This window comes from Mastacembelus armatus, chromosome 20, assembly GCF_900324485.2.
Source record: "Mastacembelus armatus chromosome 20, fMasArm1.2, whole genome shotgun sequence".
Lineage (NCBI taxonomy): Eukaryota > Metazoa > Chordata > Actinopteri > Synbranchiformes > Mastacembelidae > Mastacembelus > Mastacembelus armatus.
Genome location: NC_046652.1, coordinates 19955827 through 19983498, shown reverse-complemented (window position 1 = coordinate 19983498; position 27672 = coordinate 19955827). Strand labels below are relative to the sequence as shown.

Here is a 27672-nt window from a genome sequence, read left to right as displayed (position 1 = left end):
TGTCATTCTCAAAAGTTCTATCATGGACACCAGTACAGCATAATCAGGTTCAGAAATTTAAATATCTGATTTAAAATGTTATCAGTTACATTCAAAGTCCGACACTTGTCATGGTTCTCGACTCAGTTGTAAAATCTTGTGATTTGTTGGCATCACATAAGTAATTTAGACATAATTTTGTGTTTGTGTCTATGTGTGTAATATATTGTGCCTCGGTGCATCGTACCTTCTCCACGGCGAAGGTCCGGATCACATACTCCGACAGCAGCTGAGTCTCGATCAGCGTTACCTTCATGTCGCCATAGATCTCTGTGTCATCTGGCCAGTACTTACAACACTTCACCTGCACAAACACACACACACAATCACATCTTTCAGTCTTTGTGTGGATCATTATTGACATACATCCCCAATCCCCAACCCTTATAATGTGATCATGTTCTCATAATACAGAAATCTCCTCATAGTGCAAAAAAGGCCTCACAGTAACTGAAAATTCTTGCAGTGATTGAAATAAATGAACTCATTAATTGAACAGAAACATAAACAGCAGCTGATATTAAAATCTCATTATGCCCTCTCCCATCAGTGACTACTGCCTAGCTAATCACACCGTCACCGCAGTGACCAACGAGGTGAATGGAGGGACAGGCAGCTGGGAGGAAAAACCACGCTAACGAGACAGATGGAGATAATCAGCCTGATCTATCCCAGAATCCCTCTCTTCGGCACGCTTTGTGTGTGTGTGGGGGGTATCCCTGGAGAGTTCAGGGTAATAAGAGCTGGGACAGGGAACTTGCTGGCAGGTGTGTGTGTGTGTGCGTGTGTGTGTGTGTGTGTGTGTGTGTGTGTGCGTGTGTGTGTGTGTGTGTGAGAGCGAGAGCGAACTCAGGTTAAATCCTTTAGTTTGAAAGAGTTCAGCTTTACATTGAAACTTTGTGATTAAAGATTAAGCAATCAATCACTGATAAGTAATTTTGGTAACTGATTCATCTGTATGTTTAAACTATGTAAAAATGTGAGAGATCAGTGCAACATGGAATTATCGTTAGTCGCAGCCCTGTTGCGATGTAGGTGCTGTGGGTAAACCCTTTGACAACATACGTATGTACAGTGGCAATGTGCGATCTTCAAAAGCTGCATTTATGTGCAATACGTAAATTTGTACGTTGAGACAACTTATATATAAATATACATATTTACACTGTATCTACAAACTCTTAATACCACTTTTTGTACGCATGTAAAACATGGTATGTTTACATACATTTCTGTGCCAGGAAACTTTTCAACAATAGAGCAGGATAAAGTCAAAATGTGAGAGATGCACTCTGGGAAATGAAGTCCCAAACTTCATCAAATACAAAAAAGAAGCAGATGGCTACAACAATCAGTCTGTGTGTGGACTTACGCGTCCCACCTCCACCAGGTTGGTTACCATGACGATTGCAGCGGTGTTCTCCTGCCAAACCATCCGCCAGAAGTCGTAGACCGTCTCCTGCATGGGCCCTGGAGCGCACAGAAAGAAAAGCTGGTGTTAGTCAGCAGCTACACTGGAGCACTCACCTGAATCATAATGATCCTGTTAATTTATTCGAACACACAGAAAGGTTTTTAATCATGTTGACAGTCTGTGTTTTGACGAGCTAATTAGCTCATGCTAATTCATTCCTGTCCTCCAGTGTTACACACACATACTGCTCACACTCACACTCCTGGAGTGTGAACACAGTATCTCCCAGAGTTACATTAAAAACTTTTTATTTGTCCACAACTTGCTACACCTGGTAGGAACTACAGCTCCCAGAATTCTGTAAGATTTATTACCGGTTTAAAGTTCACTGCTATTTGCAGTGAACCCATGGATGTCACTAGATCACTGTGATACTGGTGGAAACTTAAAAACAGCAGGATTCTGAATGAAGTTCTGCAGTCTCTGTTATCTCTGATTTGTAAGTGGATTTATGGAGCTTTATTATGGAGGGACATCTGAGATAATGAGATCCTCAGGGCATGGAAGCTACGTGTTTGTGCTCACATTTCTGAACACTGAGTTTGGACTCAGACAAAACGTTTAATGTTAACCCAAACAGTGTCCATCATAATAAATGGTTAATATTTGTATTTGATGAACCTCAGCATCTTAATGACGCCCGGAAGTGTCATATTCTGGGATTTTAGCCTCCATCACAGCTGTAGCAAAGCTAAGCTAGGCTGTGTTAAAGTGCAATGACACAGAATATTGCAGAACATATTTAGACTGTCTAAAGTGGTTTTCAGTTCTCACCTTGAGTAGCGATGTAGTGGTTGGGTCTGTGGTAGCCCTGATAAGGCAGAAGATCAAAAAGGTAAATATCAACATATCCAGCTGTGCACCAATATGAAATTTCGATAAGGGATTCAAAATGTCCCAGGTCTGACATGTGAACTTGATTACTGTCAAAACCAACCCCACTTTACTGTAAGTTACTAAACCTGGTCCTTATTCTGGACTTAACCTGGGCCCGTATTCGCAAAGTTTCCTGAGCCTAAAAGTTGCTCCTAGTGACGAAATTCTTACAAAATTCTTAGAATTATGACGTTTTCTTAGAATTTCCCCTTAAATAGGACTAAATCTTAGTAAAAATAAAAATGATTCATGAAACATCTCAGCCCTGGTATTTGGCAACTGGAAAAATGCAACAGCAGTGATGACTTGTGTCTGTCACAACCTCCCATCAGCAGAGTGACCACACAAACTACTGAAACACTTTCACAGCCTCATGTAGTGACACAGAAACCTCCTGGTTTCAGTCCCTTCTGTCCAGTTTGGTTTTCTTCTTCTTTTACTTCCTTCCATCTGTCTTGGATTGTTGACTACATGCCATCCAACAGTGCAGCTTAGACAGACAGTCCTGCTGTCATGTTAATTGGTAAAAGCTGAGCCATGTTGCTCCCATTAATGTCAAATGGATTATAAGTAATAAAACCAGTTTGGTAAATAAATGTAAGCCATTAAATATAGTAACTACTGTAGAAACTGGTAAACACATTTTCAGCATTTGGCTGTTTTAATTAACTTTAAGATACTTGGCCTATAACAGGAACTTTACATAAAATATCCTGTGTTCATGATTACACAGTTTCTTACTACAGACAATTTATGATTTCACTGTTCATTCTATTATCATTTATTCTATTTTCACAAACAGGCATTTTAAGACCTTTACAGGTAGTTTTCCACCAACCAATCACAGTCCTTGAAATGCTGCATTGTCCCTAGCAACAGGGTCAACCACATCTCCTCACTAAGATAAAGGTTTTTGTACTTTCCTTATACAGAGCTGGTCTGAGAGTGCTAAACCACTTTTAGTCTAGGACTCCCAGCTAGGACTTTAGGCTGAGACAGGAGCTCTCTGAGGACTCTAAGAAGCTTTGTGAATACGGGTCCTGGTCTGCAAGTTAAAAGCAGGCCTGAACCTTAAAACCAAGCAAAGAGATACAAAGCTTGTGTGTCTGTGTTACTCACATCGACAAAGTTGGCGTTGATGTAGTCGGAACCACCGTCTCCATCCTGAGGCTGCAGACGCACACGGGAGTGGTCGTCTAACCAACAAAAAAAAAACAAGAACAAATAAATGTTGACGTTCATATGCAGTTTGATGCTTAACAGCTTTTTAAAGTAAAACAAAAATAATTTTTAATAATCTGCCTGTGTAGCATAAAGTTAAAAACACAAAAAACAAAATTTAAAATTTCTTAAAAAGTGGCTATGAGAAAGAGTAAAAACTTGAACAACAGCTGCTTGGCTTCAGCCGCTGGCTAACGTCAGTACTGTGATAATGCTAATGAGATGTGACAGAGGCCGCGTCCACAGCTACTGTGGCCTGCACATTAACTGGAAGTTCTGGAGATTTTGTGCCGGTTTTGGACAGTGCGACTAGCGTTAGAGTACGTACAGGCGATTATGTTTCCGTAGCGGTTCTTCATGCGGTTCTCATCCTTCTTGGCCGAATCCCATGGAGCCGACTGCCCCTCGAAGAAACTCTGAGAAGACAAAACAACAGCGAGTTGTAGACTGATCCGCTCTGATGAAACCGCTTCATGAATAATGCAGGATGCGTCTGATTCTTGGCTCTCGCGGTCCGAGCACATGATTAGGTCCAATTACGGTAAAGAGCACCGAGAAGAGCCAGAGGCGTCTGGTTCAAAAGGAGGGAAACACTGAGAAAACGACAGTCTGACAGTCAGGAAACATACAGATCCACACACACACACACACACACACACACCTAAACACATACAGCCTTATACGTGAAAACACAGATATAGACATGCATGGATACAGATGCACATGTACACGCACACACACACAAAAACACACAGATAAAGACACACACACACACACGTAAACACATACAGTCTTATAGACACATACAGACTTGTAGACACACACAGATACAGACACACACACGGAAACACAGATACAGATATGCACGGATACAGACGCACATGTACACGCACACACACACACATACAAACACTTGCACACACACAAAAACACACACAGATCAGATACAGACATGAATGGATACAGACGCACATGTACACACACACACACGAACATACAGCCAAGAACAAAGGGAGAAAGAAATGACGCTTCCTGATGCTAATGCTAAAGCTAGCTGAACTCAAAATTCAATATGGCGCCCTGAAATCGCATGTTAACATTTGCTAATCAACAGTAAACAGTGTCGGACTGATACTGGTTGGTTATTTCCAAACATTCCAGACTGAGACAAGTCCAAACACAATTTTATCTTTGATGTATTTTACTTATCGTCAAAGTAAAGGTGTCACCATGGAAACATGCTGTATTTGGACAATTTGTTCCATCATTTTCCCGTTCACCAAACAAAACACACACACACTTTCATACAAACAGAAAGCAGATGACGACAACGATGATGCTCATTTAAGGATGAAGCTGGTGATATTCATGAGTTTTGCAAGCTGGCTTCCTGTTCTAACTTCTCACTCCTCATCTCAGTCTTAGTGCATCTCAGTGGAAACACTGATTCAACAGTGTGAAATGTTTTGGTCACACAAACATGCTGGTCTGGCTGTCAGCTACAGAAGGAAACATGAAACATGGTGGAAATGAGCCCTGTTTGTGCCTCAACAGAGGCGACTGTTTCGTTCTCTAAAGTCACGTTGTTCTGAAGGTGTTTCCAGAATCCACAGATACTTTCAAACCATCCAGGTGAAAAACAGCTGCAGGTTCTGGAAGGAAAACATGGAGAACGAGAGATGGTTGTAAAAGTTCATCCAGATGGCTGGAAGAGTCTCTGGGAACAGTTTCTGGAACCACCTGGATTAGCCCCAAATGGAGATGAGTCTAAGGGTTGTCATTCCCCTAGATTAGCAGCAAGTAAACCTTAAAGACCTTCTGGGTCAGTGTTTGTCTTTCAGAGGCACAAAAGCTGACCACCACGTGATCCACAAACTGGGGCTCAGTCAGTCCGAGCTACAGACATCAGACAGTGAGCTAACACTAAAGGGCGTGTGGCCGTTACCTCATCTCTAAGCTAGTTGACAAGAACATAGCAGGTTAAGAGAAAGGCATCTTACCTCGTTAAGCTGTCCAATCAGATTAGTTTGTAAAGGGGAAGCATGGAGGGGATCGGAGATAAGAAGTGTCAGTGGGGCGAAGTCCGTGTTCTGGTCTAATGACAACACAATAGCCACAAATGTGGCTGCTCCAAAACACAACAAACATTTAAAACATGGATCAAACAATTTCTTGGGCAGTGACGAGCGCGGGATCTTTGTCACTTTCACAGTTTCAGGGATTCTTCATTTGTGCAGAATGCTAGCGGCGCACTAATTTTTGGGACCTGATTGTGAAACGTCATTTCTGAGTGCTGAAAAAAAAAAAAACAGTATGAAAACACACTGAGAGCTGAGATTTGTCATTTACAGGAAGCAGCCGCTGAATTTGTGTGTTTGTGCTATTCTGCACAAACCAGAGACCCAGGGCAGCAGTGACTGGTGAACTCAGCATCATCACAGCTGCTCCTGGAAGAGATGGACAGAAAGTCCTCGTTGCAAACTTTCTGCAAATGGAGGTGAAAATACTGCGGGTGTGTGTGTGTGTGTGTGTGGACTCAATATGTATAATGGATCAGCCCTGAGGGAAGCTGCTAGCAGGCAGCCAGACCCGAACACACACTTACACATAGACACACAAACACACACAAGACATTGGCTGTTTTGGCCCATTAGCTCCAGGGAAGATCTATAATGTATGTGTGTATGTGCATGTCAGTGTGTGTTCAGGTACATCCATTAGTAAGATGATGAAAATGGGCAAACACACACAGACACAGACACACACAGACACACACAGACACACACACAGACACACACACAGACACACACACAGACACTCAGTGTGGCTGTCCCTTCATGCCCATGATACTTTTAACTCATGAACTACGGAGGCCTGGTTGGGACAAAGTGGTCAGAGACCAGTGTTCGGTCCACAGCTAGTGTTAGCGGGATAATGAGTCCTGGCCCTGGCAAGGACGACAGCGGTTTGTGACAGCGCCAGGAAGCATCTCACCTTTGGGGACATTTGGGGATTTTGGGGAGCTACGCTACGTCTGATGTGTGCTCTTTTAGAACTGGGCTGAACAGAAGGCATTTCTGTTCCTCACCTCATACTCCTCCTTGAAGCCGTAGCCCTCTGCACATTTCATCTGGGTGATGTGCTGCAGCAGGTCGGCCACTCGGATGGCCGGGTGCAGCTGACCCGTCTGATAGGGTAGAGACTCTCTCTCTGCCTCCCGCTGCTTGTAGTGTGACTGGACCAGGCTGCTGGTCTCGCTGGTCATGGTGTGACTGTCATCTGCAGGAAAGAATACAGGTCAGGTTGTAGCAGAATCTGGACATGACTGCACAGAGACATATAAAGAGTCTTGTGATGAACACATGATGTTTGGGGAACATGGTGTGGACTGGACCAGTCTGACCCAGCTCTGAATCCAGGACCACTTCAGGTCTGTCTCAGTAGGTTCAACTCTGGGCACACACTAACCCAATTCTATACCTGGGACACCTGAGATTGGTCATTTTTTAGCAGCTTGAGTATTTCAGCACCAAAGTCATGGTAACATAAGGAAACCAGCAGGTTTCTGTTTGTGTTCAGAGTCCACATCAGAAAACAAACTACACTATAGAACCACTACTGAGTCTGCCCAGTCAGAAACCAGTCACGGTCCACATCCATAGTTACTATACTGTTATCATGACAAAACACAGATGTATAGCACAATCATCACGTGACTTCAGATCATGTGACTGGAGACAGGATGGTGATTGGTTTCTTTTCACACTGCTGTAGTAAGTAATAATCACAGATCAATAATGTGACTGTCAGGTCCAAAAGTGATCCAGCACAGTAGAAATGCTGGTCCAGATGTGTTCCAAGTTCTTGGAGCTACAGTGTGAAAAGAAAGTCCAGAGTCCTGGAACAGAACAAACCATTTTTTAAAATCGACTTCTGAACCCTCAACAGGACTCGGACCTGAGCATTCCAACAAAGACCCAGTGGACAAACTTTCCTCAACACTCTCTACCTCTGTTCTTATTGGCTGACCTGTAGGCTGACTGACCAATCAGAAAATCTCTTTCCCAAACAGCCCAACCAATCATGGCAAGGGGATGGGCGATGTGATGGAGGTGGTGGTTTGTGATTGAAAGGGTGACACAACCATGACCACAACGGCACCAATCAGAGAAAGAGAAAAATGAACAGAACTGAAACCTGATTGGTTGGAGGTGAGGTGGTGGAACATGCTGGGGATAGTTATGTCACAATTTCACAGAGAGATAAAAATGAGGCTAGGCTAACTAACGACATCACCGCAGGTTATGGGTGTGGTTCCATGCACTGTGGTGACTGCCACCCAACCGTGAGCCCCCTCAGCCCCAAATTTAGCCACTTACCATTAATGGGCACTTTAGATGGAGAAAGACAGAAAAGAAGAAGAAGAGGAGACAGGATATAAGCAACAATTTTACCTTTAGCTCGTCCACCTGTAACACACAACTAGCATGACTCAAACAGAAAACTAGGTCCTAGCACTGGGGAGGCTCTGCCTGAACCTGAAGCTGGCTATCCTGGCTAACTGTACCCTCAATAAAGGAGTCAGCTAACATCTTAACCTGAAGACTTAGCAGAGTTTAGCTAACCTAAGAAGAGGAGTACAGTTAGCTTTTGCACTCCCCTTTCTTCACCTGGACATCAAATCTAGCATAGGCTGGCAGCACACATAATATCAAAGTTTAGCCTTTTTTTAGCACAAGACCGCCATGTTTTAGACCCTTACCCATGAGCTGCAAGTCTACAGTGAACCCAAATTTGTTAGCAATAGTTAGCTTTGGTTGCTAAATGAAGAAAGTTTCTTGTAACTTTTGACTTAATTTAATCCCCTAATTAATCTTTTTTCACAAGCCAACTTTACGTGAACATTGACACTGTAAACAAAATCACAACTTAACCAGACGACCCTGATCTTTGGTTTTAGTTGTGCATATTTTACAGCTGTAGCTATAGTTAGAGGTCTGATATTTTAGAAGGGCTAACTAGCTTAGAACAGCTGTATTTGTTATATTAAAGTTTTTCATATTAAATTCCTGATCATTTGATATTAAAAATAGAAAACCTGAAAATCTACAATCACAGTGAATACTAATCAGAGAGTCCCGGGCAGGGAGCTAACACGCTAACATAACTTCTGCGTTATTGTTATTCTCATTTTTCTGTGTTTTCCTGTCCCCAGTCCACGTGGGCATTTTGTGTCCATGCAGAGGTTGGAGGTCACAGACAGATGTGACGTCAACACAAGACGCAGGAATGTTGTGGATGCGGGGATGAAGTGAAGCCCACCGTCGCTTCCAGAAAGGACAGTCAAATAACCAAAGTTTAAGAAGAAAATAAAAAATGACTTCATCTGATGACACTTCATTCAAAAAGAAAGGAAAATTAAAATTCTCTAAAACAAAAAATAAAAATGAAAAAAAAAAAAATATATATATATATATATATCAGTAAAACTAATTGAAATATTTGAAGTACAAGAAATAAAATTTAATCTTAAAAATCAGTTTAATAAATTTCAGTAAAATATTTTAAGAAAGTAAAAATTAAATATGATTTAAAAATGTAGCTAATGTGGAATATTTAATCAAAAACCCAAAGAACCAAAAGCAGCCGAACAAGAAGCAAGCAGGGATGGATGGAAGCCAGAATATCTCACACTCTGCGCGCTCACCTGTCTGTCTAGCTGTCTGTCTACCTGCCTCACCTATCTATCTGTCTACCTGTGCAGGCTGCGTTTTTTTGTCCTACAGAAAAAAGGCACGGGAAGAGAGTCTCACCCAGGATGGCCGTCGGTACAAAGGGGTCTGCCATTGCCACACGTCCGCAACAGACGGATAGGAAGTCACATGGGACAAAGACAAAGAAGAAGCAGGAGAAGTCAGCACGCTACATCTCAAGGCCATGTGTCCAGCTTTGGACTGTTGTCTGCATGTGGAGTGTCAGTCCACAAATGAGAAGCTGATTCAGTCTGAGAAATTTGTTATCTGCCATGTTTTGTGTAGCCCAATTAGATGTTAGCACTTCCTGTTTGCAGTGAACCCATGGATGTACAGACAGCTGTCACTGGATTACTGATACTGAAGGAAACTTGAAAACTGTAGGATTCTGAATGAAGTTCTGCAGCCTGTTTCCTCTGAAAGTTTCCTCTGCTTTCTAAGTGGATTTATGAAGGTTTATTGTTTAAGGACATCCGAGATAACGAGACCCTCAGGAAGTGGAAATCACTCTGGACCTTGACATGTGTGTGTGTATTCACATTTCACAAAGTTTGGACTTAGAGAAAATGTTTGATGTTGACCCGAACTGCTCCCATGGGAATCTCCACCATTTAATCCAATATTTCTGCCATAACAATAAGCTACTACTGTTGGTTTATTTACTTGTTTAGTTACCTGGGTAGTAGGAGGTGGGGACGTTGGTGCTGATGGTGTTTGTCTTCAGGGTGAAGGAGGATGGAGACGACACAGCTACAAGATAAAAAAAAACACACCAGTAACGTTTCTCCAAGAAACTGATGAAAGAGTCAAAGTTTTGATCTAAATTCATGTTGTGTTGTTGTTTACTCTCTGCGGCCATTCACTCTGTGTGTCAACTGTTGTGTGTTGTTGTGTACTCACTGTGGCTGTTCAGTGTGTGGCTGTGCATCTACAGTTGTGTGTTGTTGTTTACTCACTGTGGCCATTCAATATGTTGTTGTGCTTGTCCATAGTTGTGTGTTGTTGTTGTGTTGTTTATTCACTGTAGCACAGTGTGCGGCTGTTCATGGTTGTGTTGTTGTTTACTCACTGCGGCCATTGAGTGTGTGGCTGTGCGTGTCCACAGTTGTGTGTTGTTGCGAGTTGTTGACCATCAGAGTCATTTCCTGTCTGGAGCTCAGAGTTTCTTTTCTCTTCTTCGCCAACTTCCTGTTGACACAAAAACAATGATGTCAGTGATGGTTCTGGTTCTGATTCTGATTCTGGGGTCCCCCATGAGTCCTGGTCCAGGTGCTGTGTTAAATGAAGTCACATTTTTATTTTGAAAGTCAGTCCAGGTCTCTCTCACTTTCTCTGCCAGTGTCTCTCGCCCTGAGGCCTGACTTGTTAAGGTCTAAACTATGTGACCTTGAGTTTTAAGGTGGACTGAGAAGATTATGTCTCAGGTTTGTGGGTGCGAGCAGGACCAAAGGCTTTACTTTTAAGGTGGTATGGCAGAGAAGAAAACACCCTTTCATCTTTAAAAGTTCCTTTCACTCTGTGTGTATCTCACATAGCACACACACAACATGGACACTCACTGTGGCCTGAAAATGGAAAACATATTTTGAAATGTAAAAATAAAAACAAGGCTTTTAGAGTGAAAGGAGGTGAAAGTGCCTTAGGCAACATGCTAAGCCCCTATGTCACCCCTTTTCTTCTTCTACAGTAAAAAACGGCAGCGTTTCTTCTTTTCTTGTTCAAACCTGAGCACAAAGAACTCCCAGAAAAACCTGCAGACACACACAGACACATACACACAAACAACACAAACACACACACCAAACAGACACATAACATAGACACAGCAAACACACACAACACATAAACACAGGTATGATATAAACAGACAACACAGACATGGAGACAAAACACTTACAGCTGCGTTGGCTGAAGGTCAGTGACATAAAATGACCTCCCTTACCCAGCAACGTCAAACAAAACTGAAAGTCGTGTATAAAATAGCTGTGGCTAATTGGCTAATATGGCTAATGTGGCTAACACGGCTAATCCTCCCACTGGCTTTGGACTTCTGGTGTTTCTGCCCTATTGGTTTATTTGGCCCCTGGTGATAGATTTCCGATCCTACCTGGACCCTGGAACATGACTCTCCCTGTCTGGACTGTGGATCAGGCTCAGTGATGTGGGAGTTAAATCATGTTAGCAACTAATGGAGTTTAAATGCTGGGGACAAAGGTCAGAGGAATGTTTCATTATGGATTAAGGACCTTTGTGGGTGAAAAGGGTCAATAATTTTAGGGTAGCGCAGGACCAGGTTCAAGGATGAGGCCACAGTTTGACACAGATTCGCATTTAAAGATCAGCGAAGCGGGGCATGGCAAAGACATGGTTTCTTTCTGCTGAGAGGTTAGGTCATTTAGGACATTTAGGTTCAGGGTTCCAAGTGTGTGGGGTGTGGGTTGGGTGGGTCAAGGTTCAGGGTCAGGTCCAGAGTTCCAGGTGTGTGGGGTGTGGGTTAGGGTCAGAGGTCACACAGGTACTTACAGGTAGTAAGTGTAGGAGTGAGAGTGTCTCCGTCTGAGTGGTGGGCGGAGCAGAGGGAGTGATGAGATGAAGGGAATGAAAATCCAGAAACAGAAAAAGGACAAAAACCACAGATTAAAAACCAAACTGAGGAGTCAAAGCATCGTGTTGAGGTGGAGAGATCTGATTGGCTGCTGCAAGGTGTCAATACACGGTGAGAGAGGAAGGAGACACTCCTGATTCTGACTCTGACTTTAAGACCCCAAACCTGACTGAATCTATAACCCTGACTCTAACCGTAGGACGCTAACTGACTTGAATCTGAACCTGACCCTGACTCTGACCTTGACACTAACCTTGACTCTGACCCTAAATTACTTGAATTTGACACTAACTCTATGACCCTGACTCTGATTCTATGACCCTGATTCTGACATTGACCCTGACTCTGACTGAATTACCCTGACCCTATAACCCAGACTCTGACTCAGATCTTGATCCTGGTTTCTATTGGCTTGTACTGGTCTGAGCTGGTCTACACTGATTTCTGTGGGCCCTTGACATTTGTGGTTACAGTGACATATTCTTGCTGCAGCAACAGGTCACCTTATAACCAGGTAGTTCTGATGTTCCAGGGAGGATCTACGTCCTGTTCTAAGCAGTGGAAGGTTATAGGTCACCCTGTCACGAGGAAAAACCTTGTCAGACACCAAACATCTGCTGGTCTTTCTCTCTTTCTCTGGTTGGTGATCAGAGTTCAGAGCTCAGCTGACCGACGCTCGTTCACCTGAAGCCGTTGCTTGAGGTGACTCGGGGGACAAGTACAATAAAACACTTTCATCTAAATATCTCTCTCTTATCTGCAGCAGCGTGGGTGTTTCCCAGTGAGGACGTTTTATGTCCACATTTCTCGTATCCGCTGCTGCCGACACCTTCATCTGTCCCCAGTCCAGATCCACATTCATGGGGTAGTGCCAGGCGACTGGTAATATTTTACTGGCAGATAAAAGTAGTAAACTAAAGTTTAAATGGTATTCTAAATGGAAATCACTGCGTTATTAATGGTAAATGGTATAAAGCCAGAATCAGGACTGGAAACAGTCATTAACAGCAGTTAACAGCGGATAAATGTTTTTAACAAACAGGTAAATAATCTACTATTTCTATTCGTTAACACTACAAGATCCATTTACAGCAGTTAACATGAACCAGCTGTTCTCATAGCCAGGGTATATATGAGACACACTGTTTCCATGAGATTGGAGACCTGTCCAGGGTGTACCCAAAGAGAGCTGGGATAGGCTCCAGCAGATCCCTGTGACCCTGGTTAGGAATAAGGGGGTCTAGATGATGGATGGATGGATGGATGGATGGATGGATGGATGGATGGATGGATTGATGGATGAATGGATGGATATTTTCCATGAGTAACAAAATAATTACAATCGACTACCATTAAAAACATCAACTGCTATTAATTAGTTTTAACTATCAGAAACTAACTGGAAATATCATGAAAAGCCATTAACATCGAGTTCTTGACCCAATAACAGCCAGCAATTAAATGTGAATGCATAAAAACCAGGAACCTGGACTCTAGAATCCTACAGGTGGAACTTTCATGGGCCTAAGTTGCGATGTGTGCACTTGTAGCCTCCTTACCGTTTCTTCATCAGGAGGATGACTCCGAGGAAAATGATGATAAAGAGCAGGATGCCAGCAATGGATCCAGCTATTGTCACTGTGTGGTCTGACGGTTTCTCCTGTTCTGGTTCCGGTTTCCTGGTTGCAGCTCCTGAAACCATTGATACATTTTTGCTAGATTTACGTAGCAAGGCCGAATTCTAACATTAGGTGGTGTTAACTACAAGAACCTCAAACTAACATGAATTACCGTTGCCTGTCATTGACCAATAACCAACATCAACTGCTTTTATCTAACGTGACCTAATATTAAGGGTATTAACATTTAATAATGTTAGCTAGCTCTAAATTGTACCATGAACTTCTAAACATTAAAGCTAACATTAATTGCAGTGCTTTTTTTTTGTAGTTCACTAATGTGAACTGATCACTTTGTTGTTATGACCAATAGTATAGCATTAACTGAAAACATCAGCTGGTACCAACCCAACAACTACATTTTCTTCAGTTACACAATTTAAAATTATCAGTACAACTCCAGTACAACTCTGAGTTTATTTCTACCACTTTTTGGACCATTTAGCATTTAGCGATATTTTGACTGGTCCTCACACTGGTCTATAAGTGAACCAAAGACAGGAACCGGCCTAACCATTTCTAACTTCTAACTGGGACAAAACTGGGCCAGAATTAAACTAGTTTGACTAGTCTAAGAAAGACAAAACCAGGACAGGAACCAGTCCAGCAAGCTAAATCAGTTTGCAGTAAAATGCAGTTTAGACACCTTCTTTTATTTTCTGTTTTATTTTTTGAGTCTTCAAGGTCAAGACAAGCTTGACTATTATCTACTGTTCCACAGCACACACACAGAAACACACACACACACACACACACACACACACACACACACACAAAGCCATCACCCCCTCGGAGGCAGAGCTGCTGTTTTCAGTTTAAAGGCAAAGAAAACGCTGCTTTGAAGACAGAATTTATCTGTTTTTTTTTGTGTGTGTGTGTTTCAGTGTCTGTGTGTGTTTCAGTTTTTTTCTGTGTGTGTCACAGGAGGCCACAGAGAAGCTGTTTCTTTATATGAAAGTGAAGCTGTTTTCTGCTTCGGGGCTTCAGCCGGTCATGCTGAGTGGGAGGTGTGTGTGAATTAATATGTTTGTGTGTTAATGTGTGTGTGTCCACAAGGCGAACAGCTGTTAGGAGCTGTGACACACGGAAACACACACCACCGTGTTGGATATTTATATGTGTGTGTGCGTATAAAAGCAGCCGGTGTAAAGTTTGCACCTTCAGGCTGGTAAATATTTAAATGCAATTTTCTGAGGGCTGTGAAAATGTGTGTGTTTTCCACCTGTTCTGCTAAAAACAGGGTAAATCTATCTACACACATAAACTGAGACATAACTGGCTACAGAAACCAACACTTTCACAGATCAGTAAGCTCAAATCTTAAAAATTACTTAGACACGGACATTACACACGTGTCCAAATCCAGTGTGACTTCAACTTCCTAAAGATCTCATTATATCTGATGTCCCTCCTCAATAAACCTCCATAAATCCACTGAGATATGAGGCTGCAGAACTTCATTCAGAATCCTGCTATTTTAAAGTTTCCTTCAGTATCACAATGATCCTGTGACAGTTGTCTGAACATACACGGGCTCACTGCAAACAGCAGCTGAAAATGTAAGCAACGTAGAATAAAAATGTGGCTAAAGGTGCAGTGCAAGTAGTCACTCCTGGTTTGTGTTGGCTGAAAAGGCTTACTTTGGTACAGAGGTGTGTGTGTTCATCTGACCTGTGAGTTGCTTGTCGCCGGCTGCTGGGGCAATGCGGACAAACGGCGTGGTGAGCTGGGCGACAATTATAGCGGCTATTAATCCAGGAATGCATGCAAAGGGAGAGAGACAAACAGCAGAGAGAAAGAGGCTGTAGCAGAGATTTTAGCCACATGCAGCCGTTAACAATCAATAAGAAAATAAACAGTGGAACACGTGCAGCAAACTGGGTTTCATTCATGTGCTAATGACTTTTTAGATGATCTGATTTACTGTTTACAAAATGTCGGAAAATATTTTTAAAATTTATTTTGAATGTTTTTTTAATGCTTCAGCAGAATTTTACTTGTTAATAAACCTGAGATGAGCAGAAACACGGTTCAGGACAGAAGAGTTTTAGTTGAAGATCTGGAAGAGAAGCTTGTTAATCATCCAATTAATCAATCAATCTATCGATCAGACATTAGTAATGGAGGCAGTAACAGCTGCAGACCATTGTTCAGCTGCACAAATTGCTTTGGTTTATGTTGTCGTTTTCCCGTTAACATTCAGCTGACACTCAGCCCTCCTCTACATTCATATCAGCTCTGCCCCTGTCAGCGCTGCAAGGCATCGTGGGTACTCTGAAAAGAAAAGGGGGGGTAGTAAACCCCCCCACCCCCGTGCCCCTGGGAGACATGGTTGGCTGCTGCAGCGTGACTGACAGGTGTCAGGGGAACAGCCCAGCCAATCAGCAGCTGCTGTCGTTAGCAACCAGAACCGTGCTCCAATAAAAGCTGATTAAAGCAACAACAGTCATATAGTGTGTGTGTGTTTGTGTGTGTTTGTTTATGTGCGATACCCCATCAGGGGAGAGAACGTGTTTTTTGCTTGTTTAGCCACATTGCTAAACAGCTCCCTGGACACCCTTGATGTCCCAGTCATTAGCCTTGTGTTAGCGTAGCACTAGCACAGCAAAGAGCTGAGTATGTGCATTTTATTTGCTCATCCTCGGCCCTTTATTGGCCGACAGGGTGGGGGACAGGTGTCAGGCGCTTGCAGCCATCTGTGAGCCATTATACTTCTGGATGGGACCAGGGTGCTAACCATTAGCCTAGAGCTCCGGCAGCTAACAGCCATCTGTGGTTCATTATAGAGATTGGACTGGCTGCTGCTTGGCTAGCTAGTGGCTAATTTTGGAGTTAAATCCAGTCCAGCAAGGGCCAGAGACCAGGTCCCACTGGCTAATCACGCTAATCACTAACAGAACTTTTAAAAATAAAATCAAGCTGCTCTGCAACTTTCCACTGTCAAATTATGTACTGATCATCTTTCAAAATTAAATACTCTGCCCATGAAATTCCAAATATACAAACCTTTCAAAATAAAATGTTCTTTGGATCAGTCAAAACATGGAAATGTACCCAAAATTAAATCTTTCAATCTCAGCTCGTCCCTTTCAAAATAATATATATATATATATATATGTATACATATATGACTTTGAAAATGAAAATGTAGTAAAGAACTTTATGATAGAGTACTCTTCCATTCAAAATGAAATGAAACTGAAGTACACTTCAGCACATTTCACAAATAAAATAAAATACAGCTCATCTTCTTACCTTTGGTGGCAACACGCACGCAGTCAATCTTTGTTTCCTGTCAGAGAGAGAGAGGCTTGTTAGCATTCTGTCAACAAGAATACAAAAGCAAACAAAGAAACACACACAGTCTTGTGTGTTAATTAATGACATGGCAAGGTTTAATGCGTGTCTGTGTGTTTGCGCGCATCTGTGTGTGTGTGTGTGAGACCTGAATCATGGAATCAGGACCAGAACTTGATCAGAACCCAGAATTTTAAACCCCAGCACTAAAACTGTTCTTTTAAATCACTAAGCTCCATTTCATCAAACTACACTTGTTCTCTGAGTCCAAACAGTGAAATGGGAACACACACACATCAAACACACACACGTTCAGATCCAGTGTGACTTCCATGTCCTGAGGATCTCATTATCTCTGATGTCCCTCCGAAATAAACCTCAACTAATCCACTGAGAAACCAGAGGAAACAGAGGCTGCAGAACTTCAGAATCCAACTATTATTAAGTTTCCTTCAGTACCAAATGGATCCTGTGACACGTGTTTTTTTTTGTTGTATGTAATGTTAGCCCAGTTCTGTACAACCCAAAAAACCTGTGGTTGTTACCTGTACAGGACTCACCCCATTAGCAGTGCTCACAGCCTGGTAGTAGATCCCGTAGCTTTTCTGAGGCAGCAGGGGGGCATTCCAGTAGCCACCGTAGGTCTTGTTATCACCTGGACACACATGTAGCTAAAAGAGTTAGCAGGTAAACACTGACATGGCAGCTGGTCAACAAAGTGACAACCTACCTAACACCTCGCTAGGCACAAACTTGTATTCACCTAGAAAACTTATGGGGTTTTTCCACTAGTACTACACAGCTGGACTCGACTCGACTCGAATTTTGGGGTTTTCCATTAGGAGACAGCACCTGGTACCAGGCACTTTTTTAGTACCTCCTCAGCCAAGGTTCTAAGCTAAAACGTGACGTCAACGGAAGAGTCATAAGCGCGACGTCCGACTGCGACTCAATAATAAGTAATTAATTCACCAGACAGCTAGCCAACAAGTGACATTTGATCTAGTTCATCCTGATGTTCTCAAAACTTTATATTTAATCAGGCTAACCAACCAACAAGCTAACTAACCAATCAGTTTAAGAAACTAAAGGAGTGACTTACCAATGCAGAAGGACATGGGCACTCTCAGCTCAGTCATCGGCAGCTCAGCAGCAAAGTAGTACTGCAAACCGAGCAGTGTGGCGTTCTGGAAGTGGATGGGCACTGGGTAACAGCGCAGAATCTCTGCAGCTCCCCGCCTTTGCCTGCGGGGGCGCTCCTCCTCCACGACCACCTGATACTTACTGCACATACACAGGAAACATACTGGTGACATCACTGCAAAGCCATTAGCTAGTTAGCTAAAAATTAGTCAGTAATTTGATGTTAACTAACTAGTGATTCAATTACTAAGTCAGTGATTTAGTTGGTCAGTTGTTCAGACAATATGTACTCGTCAGTTACTAATACTCTTGGTACATCCGTTAATTAGCAGTCGCTTACTTTAGTCCCAGGTTAGTTAAGCCAACCAGTTAATTAGGCCACTTGGTACATTAAGCTCATCTAGTCATTTACCTCATTATTATGTTAACGAGTCCGTTATCTAATTAGCTGAAATGTGTCATGTCAGGTAGCTAGATAAGCAAGTACACTTCTCAGACATCTGGAAGCCAATCAGGTACGAGTCACTTGGTCGCTACTTAGCTAGCATGTTAGCTAGTCACAGTCAGCCTGATGAAAGGTATCTATCAACAAATGGTGACCAACTGCACAGTCCTGGCTAACTAGTCTTTAGCAACTTAGCTAACTAGTCAACACAGTAAACAGTCCAGAGGCATAATGGGAAAAGTAGGATTAAATGTTTTTTGGGTCAGAACCACAACATAATGACTCGTGCGACATGGAAGATGGGGAGTCCAGTGGAAGTCCATTAAGATTTCTGGAGATTTTAGCTTCTTGAGCCAGAGCAAAAACTTTCTGTTGCTTCATTATTCAGCTACACAGAAAGACAGACAACTTTATTAACAGTCACCTCAACTCTACTGACAATCCACTGAAACTCCACTGACAATTTACTGACAGTCTAACTCCAGTGCACACAGTGGGTCCAGTGGGTCGGAGTGCACACAGACTGTAGTTTCCTGAGTGAGCTGCACCTGAACCACACTGCAGTGAGTTCATGTCCTGCGGGATTTGGAAACAATTGTTTTTCACAGGAAGCAGGTTCTGTCGTACATCATCACAAGGGCGGTGACGTCGACACTGTGGCATTGTCATGTTTCCTGCTGGACGGGAAACTAAAGGATGCCAGAAAGACGCAAACACACACACACACACACACGCACACACACACACACGCACACACACGCACACACACACACACACACACACACACACACACACACACACACACACACCTCCCCCACGCATCTCTCTGACAAACTGTTTCTTCACGCTGGCATTGCAGCACTTGTGTGTTTGTATGACAGTAATCTGATTTCCGCCACAGGTTGCCCACGGCGACACCTTTTGTAGCGCAATGCAACGCGACCATGCATCGGAGTGCGTCACACTCCGACTGAAAGGTATCTGGCTGCAGCATCTGTTCGATCACATCAGCCGTCGGGTCGATTAACACGCCACGCGTCAGCAGCTTCCTATCCGCAGCAGCAGCTCTGTGTTGTTGTTTTGTTCTTGTTTGTAAACAGATAAAAATCCTGAGCCCACAGAGATGAAGGCAAACGGTGTGACTGACACATTAGCTGCTAATCTCCTGCTAATCCACGGTGTGAGCCCTGCCTGCTGTGCCTTAATTAACCAAATCCCTTGTTACAGGCCAGCTGTTGACATGACAACTGTTGTCACGGAAACCTAACCCTAACCCCCTCAAAACTAACCATAAAACTTCATGATATACAGGACCAGCCTGCAGGTGGGGTGGTGGTCGGTGAGGACGGGGAGAGTTACCTGACTGGCGCACCACGGCTCTGAGCTGGTCTAAGCATAACCGTCACCGTGGAGTCGGTCTGGTTCAGAGGAGGCTCCTGGTCATAGGCCGGCATCAGGGGCGCTGTTATGTTTACAGAAACACAAACAAACTAAAACACACAGCTGAAATAAGCAACCTCACCACAGGATCATCAGGACCGGGACCTGTAGCCCATCGTGAGCCCCTCTCCTGACTAGTCCTCTGCTTGTCCATCCTACTCATCACTTTATTTCATTGTGTTAAAGATGACCTTCTGTGCTCTTAATTTGAAGGCACCCTACCTGAGATCTTGGTGGTGAACTGTGTGATGACCGCTGGTCCAAAGCCCTTAACGGTGGAGGCTTTTATTGTGAAGGAGTAGGTGGAGCCTGGGTAGAGGCCAGTGAACACATGGCTCGTCTCATTGGTTGATTTGAAAACCCTGCCACTCTGATTGGACAGGTCAAAGTCCGTGTCAAAGGAGCTCAGGGCTTTGTAGGAGATCTGCAGAGGACAGGGATGGTGAGTTTGGCTCGGGTGGGTCGTGCAGGAGGTGACAGACTATAGATCTGTTTACCTCGTACTGCCGGATGAGGCCATAAGTCTGCAGTGGCTCCTTCCAGCTCAGGCTGATCTGCTGCTCGTAGCTGCTGCCGACGATCGACTCCACCGGGACTTCTCCAGGAACTGGGACAAGACAGAACATGGGTTCAGCAACACGGAACGCCAGACATCACCTGACCAGCAACACAGCCAAGACTCACCGTCCTCGTCAGTCAGCACCTGCAGCTCCTCACTCTCTCTGCGACCCTCTGGGTTACTAAGCACCAGCCTGAGGCTGACGTTGGTGTAGGGTGGAAGGTTACGGACGATGTGCTGCGGCGTGGCACTCAGAGTGTCGTACACCACCTCCTCCCGCACCTCCTCCTTCGGCGGCTCCCTGCAGGAGAGATGTTCCTTGAGTCCACCACCAACCTCCACCTGGGTCCCCCTCCCTCCTGATACGGTCGTTTCATCCTCCCACGCCCCCCATACTCACCTGCCGGCCCCTGCAGGGGTGTAGCGGTACAGCACTGTCAGGTTGTAGCTATGGCAGCGAGTCACATTGTATCCGAACGGTTCCCATCGCACCGTTATATGTTTGGCCTGGATATCAACGACCTGCAGACGCCGTGGGCCATGCATTGGATCTGGCAGAGACACAGATACTGGATGAGGAGGACGAGACTTCCTGCTAAAAACCCAGGCCTCCATCATGGCTGAGGACTACAGTGTCCTTTCATGGGTTCCTGGAACTAAACCCAGTCCAGGTCCTGGTCTGTTCCAGGATGTAAACATATAAACAAGAACGTGGAAGTCACAAACACAGCCCCCAAAAACCCCTCCATCTGTCCCACCCCTGAGCTTCCTGAAGAGAATTCAACTAAAACAGTGAAAAAGAGTTTCAATTTGAACTGAGAAACAAAATAGATTAAAGAAAGTGTTGCACTGAGCGTGCTCAGACATACACACAACAGAAGCTTTCTCCACCTTGTCTGTGCAATGAAAGATGTCGGGGCTCGGTGTTCAGTCTGCTAGGAACACACACACACACACACACACACTGAAATGAAACTTCACTGCAGCAACAATGAGGGTCGGGGGTCAAGGGGAGGAGAAGAGGATTGAGGTGGATCCTATTACCCATAATCCCTATGGGGAGAGTGAATGCTATCACATAAAATCCTTCTATTTCCAAGTGAGCAAAGCTGTGTTTGTGTGTGTGCGTGTGTGTGTGCGTGTGTGTGTGTGTGTGTGTGTGTGTGTGTGTGTGGCAGGGACGTTGTCATGGTTTCCATCCCATACTTCTTGCTCTGACATTTAAATCAGACACAGAAAAGCTGAACCCGATCCTGTCGTCATGGAACCCATGAAAAAACTACAAACCACGACCTTTAAGAACTACACACAGTGTGTAGCTGCACTTCCTGTTTGACAACACAGTACAGACCATGTGTTTTTGCTGGTTCACATTCTTGGTCCCAATCAGGATAAAGATCAGGGTCAGGGGTTTGTGGTTAATATTATTATCAGTTTTGTGTAAATGTATTTGTGATGATCAGGTGCAATGTGTAGTTGTGTGTGTGTGTGTGGGGGGGGGGGCAGAGTTGATGTCAGCCACTAACAGTATCTGCTGGTGGTCCTGCTGAGTCCAGGTCTCGGTCTCAGTCCGCACAAAGAAAATAAAAGAATCCAGAAACAGAAAGCCACCAACTGAGAAGTAACGGGGTAAGGTCGAACGAGCCGAGCGTGAAAATCTGAGGTGAAAAGAGCGAACGAGCACAACCACAGTGAAATATTCATCTGGTGTTTTTCTAAAAGCTCAGACAAACAGCGCACAGGCTTTAATGGATGTTAACACACAGAAATGGTTTTATTTTTAAGACGGACTGCCTGCAAAACTCAGTCTGCACTGCAGACCCACTGGGAGAAGAACAAATGCAGACATTATTAATTTGATTAAATCTGGCGAGGAAAACTTCTTGCTGGTTCGGCTGAGACTCAACGACGTCCGACTCAGTACAGACCATTTGATCCGATGGTTTGTTCACTTCTGAGCAATGTCATACCTTTAATCACCATATCCTGATGTCCAGCACCACTGCTGCTGCAGTCAAATGCTCAGATTTTTTGCCTGATCAGTCAACGCCACAGAAAGTACAGGAACTTGTAGTAAGGATTTTCAAAATAAAATATGTCAGCCAGCTGGTGACCGAACAGTCACAGAAAGTGAATTCATGTTTTGTAAAAAAAAAAATATGAGTAAAACAAGTGAAACCTTATTTAGTTGTTTTCTTTTAGTGAAGACATTTTTGTTTTCTCTTTAATCTGATTTGGTTTTGTTTTGTTAAGCAAAAGGTAAAGACACAAACTTTGATCTGAAGGTGTTTCACATAAATAAATCATGTGACTCTCACGGGGGAACAACGTCTCGCTTTGACTTCTGTTTATCCGCCACCACACTGAGTCGCCTCCATGGGTTCTAAGTCGTAAAGCATGTCCAGCGTGATGGACCCAAGGATCCATTATTAAACAACCACAGACAGTCTGGATAATTCATCAGCAGCAAAATGAATAAATAACAACAGTGTCCCAGACTGAGGGGCGGAGCTTAGTGCACCAGGACCACCAGGCCGAGAGGCGGGGCTTAAGGTATCAGGACCATCTGGTTCTATCTGGTTTCTGATCCATCCAAACCTGACCACTGATCCTGTCTGTAGTAAGGAAACCACAAACACCACCGGTTTACACAGACCACCTAAACCTTCTCACAGACACCAAAACCTCAGCAAAGACCACCAGAAACCTCCTTATAGACCTCCAGAACTTCAAAAAAAAACCAGAACCTCATCCATGATCAATATAACACGTATGTCACCCAAAACATGATGGGAGTTGCAGCAACCAGAGAAGACAGAAAACTGAAACCTTAAACCAGGAAGAATAAAACTCAGAAAAGAGGGTTCTGAGAGGTTGCAGTTCTCAGGAACAGAAAAGTGTCTGAGGTGCAGTGACTGCCAGTAAAATTTCCCAGCAGCCTCTGGAGCAGGAAGCTGATGATAGTGGGGGTTCCAGGTGTCAACAGACAGGTATGCAGCATGTTTATGAGGACATATCAGTGACAAGTTACCACCCTGCATGGATCCAGTCATGTCTGAACAGGTCTCGGGAGGCTGTGTTGGAACCTGATACCCTCAGTGATTTTCTCTGTGAGAAGAGACACAGCACTGACACAACAGCACACACTGAGCACTGCACTGAAAGTCCATGCAGAACTTCCTCAGACAACCACAGCCTCCTCACAGCGTAAATTTTAAAAATGGAAAACACACACCACAAGGTCTCACAAACAACACAAATACACAATCAATTTAATAAAATATAATAGAAACATAAGGTAAAATCCAGATGTGACAAGGCAAAGGACATTTTGCAAAATACTGAAGAAGTCAACAGGCCTCATCATTGCTTCATCAGACTTACCTGCACACTTGGTCCTGGCCCTGAGTGGTGGTCCAGGGTTTCCCGTGCCTCCTTCCAGCGGCCTGGTGAGCAGCACACTGATCTCGTACTCAGTGTCGGGGTCCAAATGTCCAATTTTGTGGGTGGGTTTGTCAACAGGTGTGGTGTCGATCAGCATGCCTGACACAGTACGGTACTCTACCTAATAACAGACACAATCACACCTCATTCAGAACCACATTGTTAAAATACCTTATACTTCATGTGGACCACTATAAAGCATTTCTTGAGCTGCAGAACCTCATCCAGAATCACAAGCATGTCCTTTCACCTATGAACCCATCATTGAGCCCAAAATGTCAAGGATCATCTAAACCTGGACCTTCTAAAAACACCCTGAAACCTCCCACAAAAACCCAGAACCCACTGAAACACTTATTTTAAATGTATATTTTGTGCTTTTCTGTTTTCATTGCTAGTATTTTTATTTCGTGAGAAATAAAGGTTGATTGCTTCTTAAAAACCCAGAACCTCCTACCTCTCTTTCGATGATGGGTCCATCCCCGTTTATAGAGTTGGCGTTGAGCTGAATCCACAGGTAGGTAGCGCCCACCGCCATTAGCTGAGGAGGGGCGATGGGTACAGGGGGTTCTGAGGGACAAACAGCACCAGCATCAGCTCTACCCACAAACACACACCAAGCTCTCCCTTCAAGGCAGGAAGGAGTTAACAAGCTAATTAATATTTGTGACCTTCGGCGAATCACAGCAGACCTGGATTCCATTACCCAGAATCCCCAGTGGTGCTGCTCTACTTCCTCCTGACCCACTTCACCACACACTCACAGTGAGGATGTGTGTGTGTGGTGAAGTGGGAGATAAAACAGTTTGAGTGACAGTTCAGTCAGGGGTTCCACCATCTTGGATTATGGGACACGTATTGGGTCAGGTGACCTGTAAAACCTCCTCACCGGTGTGTAGAATGGCCCATACCAACTCATTTTCTATTTTATGTTTCAGAAGGGCAGTAGCCAAGATCACTTCAGTCCAACAGAGCTAGTCCAAGGAGCTCCAAGTACCAGTCAATGACAAGTCCAAAACAGGTCAAGTTTGTGTCAAGATCATAGTCCTGTCCAGTTTGGTGGCCCAGTGGTCAAGTACAATCCAGTGCTGAGCTTCAATACAGTCTGGTGGTCACAGTCAGTCATGTGGTCCAGTCCAGTCCAGTGGTCTAGTCAAGTCTGGTGATCTAGTGTAAACCAGGTCAAAGAGGCTCAGGTCTCTCTACCTGCAATGAATCACTAAATGCTGAAGTTAAAGAGACTGCCAAGTCTCTGCACAGAACAGATTGGCATGCTGGGAAGGAAAATACCCAGAAACCTCTTTGAATTGTTGGAGATGAAAGTGAGCTGTATGACAGCTTCCCATCCCCGTTTGAGGTTGTTCAGAGAAGAAGAAAAGCAGCCATTTGGTGACAAAACAATAAGACTCCAGTAACGGGCCAAGGAATGAGGAACAACACAAAAACACATTTTCCCTGTTTTGTTTTTTCCATTAAAAGTTAAAAGTTTCTCTGGACCTGAAAGACATTTAAGATACACAACAGAAAAATAAAATTCAATGGTAAACAAAAACAAACAAGACATTTCAGCAAGCACTAGCCAATCAGATGGCAGGACTCACGTTTGACCGTGAGGTCAGCGTAGGAGGACACGCCCACACCTCGCTCTGATTGGATGATGCAGCGATAGCGGCCGGAGTCGCCTTTTGTGGTGTTTTCCACGTCAAAGCTTGCCACATAACGGCGTGAGTTCACCGGCTTGGTCTCCCTGACGACCGCCTGGCGACCAGCCATCCCCTGATGACCAAGAAACAGGAAACGTATCTAAATGGTGTACTACACACAGTACAACAAATAGCACTACTTACAGTACTACATAATACCACACAGAGCACTACCACTATGGAAAGTACATATAGTGGTTACTATACGAACACAAAAATATAAATTCTGAAATATTCCTAACACACAAAATATTGACAGTCTTGATGAAGACATGACTGTACCAATAAGTATTGTCCAAGATTGATCAGGTACCTGCAGGTGCAGCAGCAGCCCGCTTTGTGGGCGTCCGTTCACTGTGCAGTGGAATGTCGCCGTCTGGGCGGCGTTCACTTCCACACCTTTGATGTGCAGGAAGTGAGGCGTGCTCACTACAACGTGTACACACAGAAAGGTCAAAGGTCAAACACTGGCGACAGCATCATTTGACTAGAGTTGTCCTGGTAACAGACAAGTTTTACAATCAGAAAATGGAGGTGTATGTGTGTACGTTTTCAACCGTTTTATTAGAGAGCCTGGAAAGTTTAATACACACACAGACACACACACACACACAACAAAGTGACATCAAAACTGTGTGGAGACGAGCCGGTTCACCAACAGACAAAAGGATCAAAGTCCATGATAATCAATTTAGATTCTAATGAGCTCCTCTGCCACACACGCACACACACACACGCACGCACACGCGCGCGCACACACACACACACACACACACACACACACACACACACACACACACACACACACACACACACACAGTGACCTTGGTCCTACGATGCCAGACCAATTTTTAACATCATTATCCTTTTAAGCATCCAAACCTCGTTAACCAATTAGGAGCCTGTTGTGCACAGGAGTGGGGGGCAGCAGGGATGGGGGTGCGTTATGTACTCACTGCACTGGTGTCCCTGTAGGGTGATGTCCTTGATGGCCAGGAATCCTCTGTGCCCGGTGCTGACAGCCTCAAACACCACCTGACAACACAGACCTAGTAAGGATGCTAGCACTGTTGTGTGTATATTTAATACCAACATTGATTATATTAACACCAATAACACCAATGCTTATACTACCAAGCCAACATTAATTGTAATTCCAACATTAGCACTACCAAAGCTTATAATACCAGCACTAGCATTAATAATACCAACCCTAGTAATACCTCCAGCATAGTGCTAACAACAGCAGTAGCACAATGCCAGCGCTGCCAACACTAGCACCCTTAATGCTAGTAGCAACAATGCTATCACACTACTAGTAGTAGAAGTACTCTTATCATTGGCGTCATTTCTAAACATGGCGTACGCACCAACCAGGACCTGAAAGTGGTGTACATCACACAGGGGGAATGTGCACACGTGTACACAAACTCTGAGCCATATGCATGTTCATTCTGGAGACAATAATGATTGTGAGATGGTGAGGTGATCACCTGAAGTCAGACCGTAGAAATTAAATTATAAGTATTGAAGCCTCACACACATTTAACTTCACTCCAGGTCGCAGGACGAGGAGATGCTGGAGCACAGGCCAGCATCGAATACCCTCCCATTACTGCAGAACAGTGTAAATAACTACGCTCTGTAAATACTGTGCATATATCATCACGTCAGTCTGGAGCTATTAAATTCACACGCTATCATTACCTTTGGAGTCAGTCCTAACACTGTTCAGACAGAACCAACCTGAAGAAACCTGTGACCAACTGTTTGGTCTCCAAACTGTAAAGGAGCAGAAAGATCCAGTGTCCCTGTAGATCGGACCACTTTTTCTGGCTCTGTTCCCTCTGTTCCATTGACACAGTTCCTCCACCTGCCCTACAGGTGAGTCTGTCAGATTGTTCTTTTCTCACCTGTTGCCATGATTCACCGTGACCAAAGAAGAGCTTCAGGTCCGTCTCATTAATATGTGGATCAGCCTTCATGAGGTGCTT

At 44.0% G+C, this 27672-nt stretch overlaps 2 protein-coding genes across 10 annotated transcripts in view; one reads left to right on the top strand and one right to left on the bottom strand.

Annotated features, from left to right (window-relative positions):
* LOC113121869 (zinc finger protein 665-like) overlaps positions 1-27672 on the top strand; it is a 219208-nt gene that overhangs the window by 70119 nt on the left and 121417 nt on the right. The gene's annotated exons all lie outside the window — the stretch shown is intronic.
* Positions 1-27672, bottom strand: part of LOC113121858 (receptor-type tyrosine-protein phosphatase mu-like) — a 56513-nt gene that overhangs the window by 5701 nt on the left and 23140 nt on the right. The window contains exons 5-30 of one of the 9 annotated variants that reach the window (XM_026292699.1): positions 26635-26713; positions 25992-26107; positions 25577-25751; positions 24433-24545; positions 23916-24096; positions 20932-21082; positions 20657-20832; positions 20470-20579; positions 20195-20396; positions 19892-19994; positions 18047-18228; positions 17505-17599; positions 16903-16939; positions 15319-15393; positions 13528-13660; positions 11887-11919; positions 10433-10551; positions 10039-10113; positions 9424-9450; positions 7990-8001; positions 6699-6889; positions 3939-4026; positions 3509-3585; positions 2288-2324; positions 1412-1509; positions 227-343 (exon numbers count right to left, since the gene is read on the bottom strand). In XM_026292699.1, coding sequence (XP_026148484.1) covers positions 227-343; positions 1412-1509; positions 2288-2324; positions 3509-3585; positions 3939-4026; positions 6699-6889; positions 7990-8001; positions 9424-9450; positions 10039-10113; positions 10433-10551; positions 11887-11919; positions 13528-13660; positions 15319-15393; positions 16903-16939; positions 17505-17599; positions 18047-18228; positions 19892-19994; positions 20195-20396; positions 20470-20579; positions 20657-20832; positions 20932-21082; positions 23916-24096; positions 24433-24545; positions 25577-25751; positions 25992-26107; positions 26635-26713 — 2802 coding nt within the window. The remainder of the gene's footprint in view (positions 1-226; positions 344-1411; positions 1510-2287; positions 2325-3508; positions 3586-3938; positions 4027-6698; positions 6890-7989; positions 8002-9423; positions 9451-10038; positions 10114-10432; positions 10552-11886; positions 11920-13527; positions 13661-15318; positions 15394-16902; positions 16940-17504; positions 17600-18046; positions 18229-19891; positions 19995-20194; positions 20397-20469; positions 20580-20656; positions 20833-20931; positions 21083-23915; positions 24097-24432; positions 24546-25576; positions 25752-25991; positions 26108-26634; positions 26714-27672) is intronic. The other 8 variants (XM_026292700.1, XM_026292702.1, XM_026292705.1 and 5 more) reach the window with 8 other exon arrangements.